We start from the raw sequence: 1,253 nt of genomic DNA, 5'->3' as shown, positions 1-1,253 counted from the left end.
GGCGCAGGACAGCGAGGCCGCCCTCAAAGCTGAATATGAAACCGAGGCGGCGAACTGGGCCGGGGCAAGGCAGGCGCTGAGTCAAGGCTACAGCTCGGTGGAAGACTTAATCGATGGTAGGCCGCCTTCTTCTTCGTTTCTTTGCCTGCCTCCTGCCATCTGGTTCGTCTTTTGATTTTGTGCTGCTGCTTTCTTCTTTGTGCAGATTACTTTCCTGGTTACTCTATTGCCGCCTCCCAAGCCATCGAGGCCTACCGCGACGCGCGACGGCAGGCAGGGGCCGAGATCGCAGGGTGTCGGCCGGTCACTGGAAGAGCAGCCTATGGCACTTCAAGCCCACCTGCAGCCGGCCCACCGCATGCTCCGCCGTCTTCAGCGGGCCGGGGCGCAAGTGCTGGCCGCCCTCTGGCCCGGCGAGGTGGTTCCCCGCACCCCAAGTCGGACTGCCGACTGGCTGGAGGTCGCAGTCGGCCGCTTCGAGGCTAGGAAGGCGTCAGCGGCCCGGTCCAGCGCTGGGCGGGCGCTGGAGTTCGTCCGAGCTTGGTATCCTGGGCTGAAGTTGGACCAGCTAAGCACCTGGCGGCAGGAGGCCGACGAGGAGCTGGAGGCGGTGCGGCCGGCTATCGTCCAGCGTGCCTCGGCAACCGCCAAGTACACCGACACCAGCGCCTTTGCCCCTCAGGTGGATGATGCCGGTGTCACTCAGCCGGAGGAGTGGTTCAGGCTGAACTCGGCAGAAGGTGAGGACTCGGCAGAGGAGATTGCTTCCAGCGATGAGGGCGAAGGGGAAGAGGGAGAGGATGGTCAAGACGTTGTGCCAGACAACGAAGCGACCAGCCCGCCTCAGCTTGATCGTGCCTCCAGCAACGAGGCGCGTGCAAGCGCGCCGCCTACAAGAGGTGATGATCATGCCGAGATTCGCCAGCCGGTCACTCCTCCAGCCGGCACTGCCGTCTCCACCAACCTGCCCGACTCGCCCGTCGCTTGCTTGGCCTGATCCGCCGTCCTTGCTTTCCTGCTTGTTACTCTTTTGAACAACTTTTATTAAATTTGCGCAGTTCCACCCACTGGGGTGTATTCAAACTATGTTGAATGCTAGCCTTTTGAAGGTCTTTTGTGTAAATATAATTATGCATGTGTTTGGCTTCCGTTCATGTTTGCTTTTCATCTTTTGGCTTTTTCCTTTGCCGCCTTCCCTTGGCCATCGCCTTCCCAACCGGACAGCTGCTCTGCAGTATGTGGCTGGAGAACGA

The 1,253-nt window shown here is 60.3% G+C and overlaps 1 protein-coding gene across 1 annotated transcript; it reads left to right on the top strand.

Moving 5' to 3' along the window:
* Positions 1–358: 358 nt before the first annotated feature.
* Positions 359–997, top strand: LOC147975297 (uncharacterized). Its single transcript, XM_087520354.1, has one exon. The coding sequence runs from the start codon at positions 359–361 to the stop codon at positions 995–997; it is 639 nt and encodes a 212-aa protein (XP_087376480.1).
* Positions 998–1,253: the final 256 nt, after the last annotated feature.

This window comes from Triticum urartu, chromosome 4A (genome assembly GCF_056163025.1).
Source record: "Triticum urartu cultivar PI428250 chromosome 4A, HENAU_Tu73, whole genome shotgun sequence".
Classification (NCBI taxonomy): Eukaryota; Viridiplantae; Streptophyta; class Magnoliopsida; order Poales; family Poaceae; genus Triticum; species Triticum urartu.
Note: the sequence above shows the minus strand (reverse complement) of the source record. Positions and strands in the feature narration are given on the sequence as shown.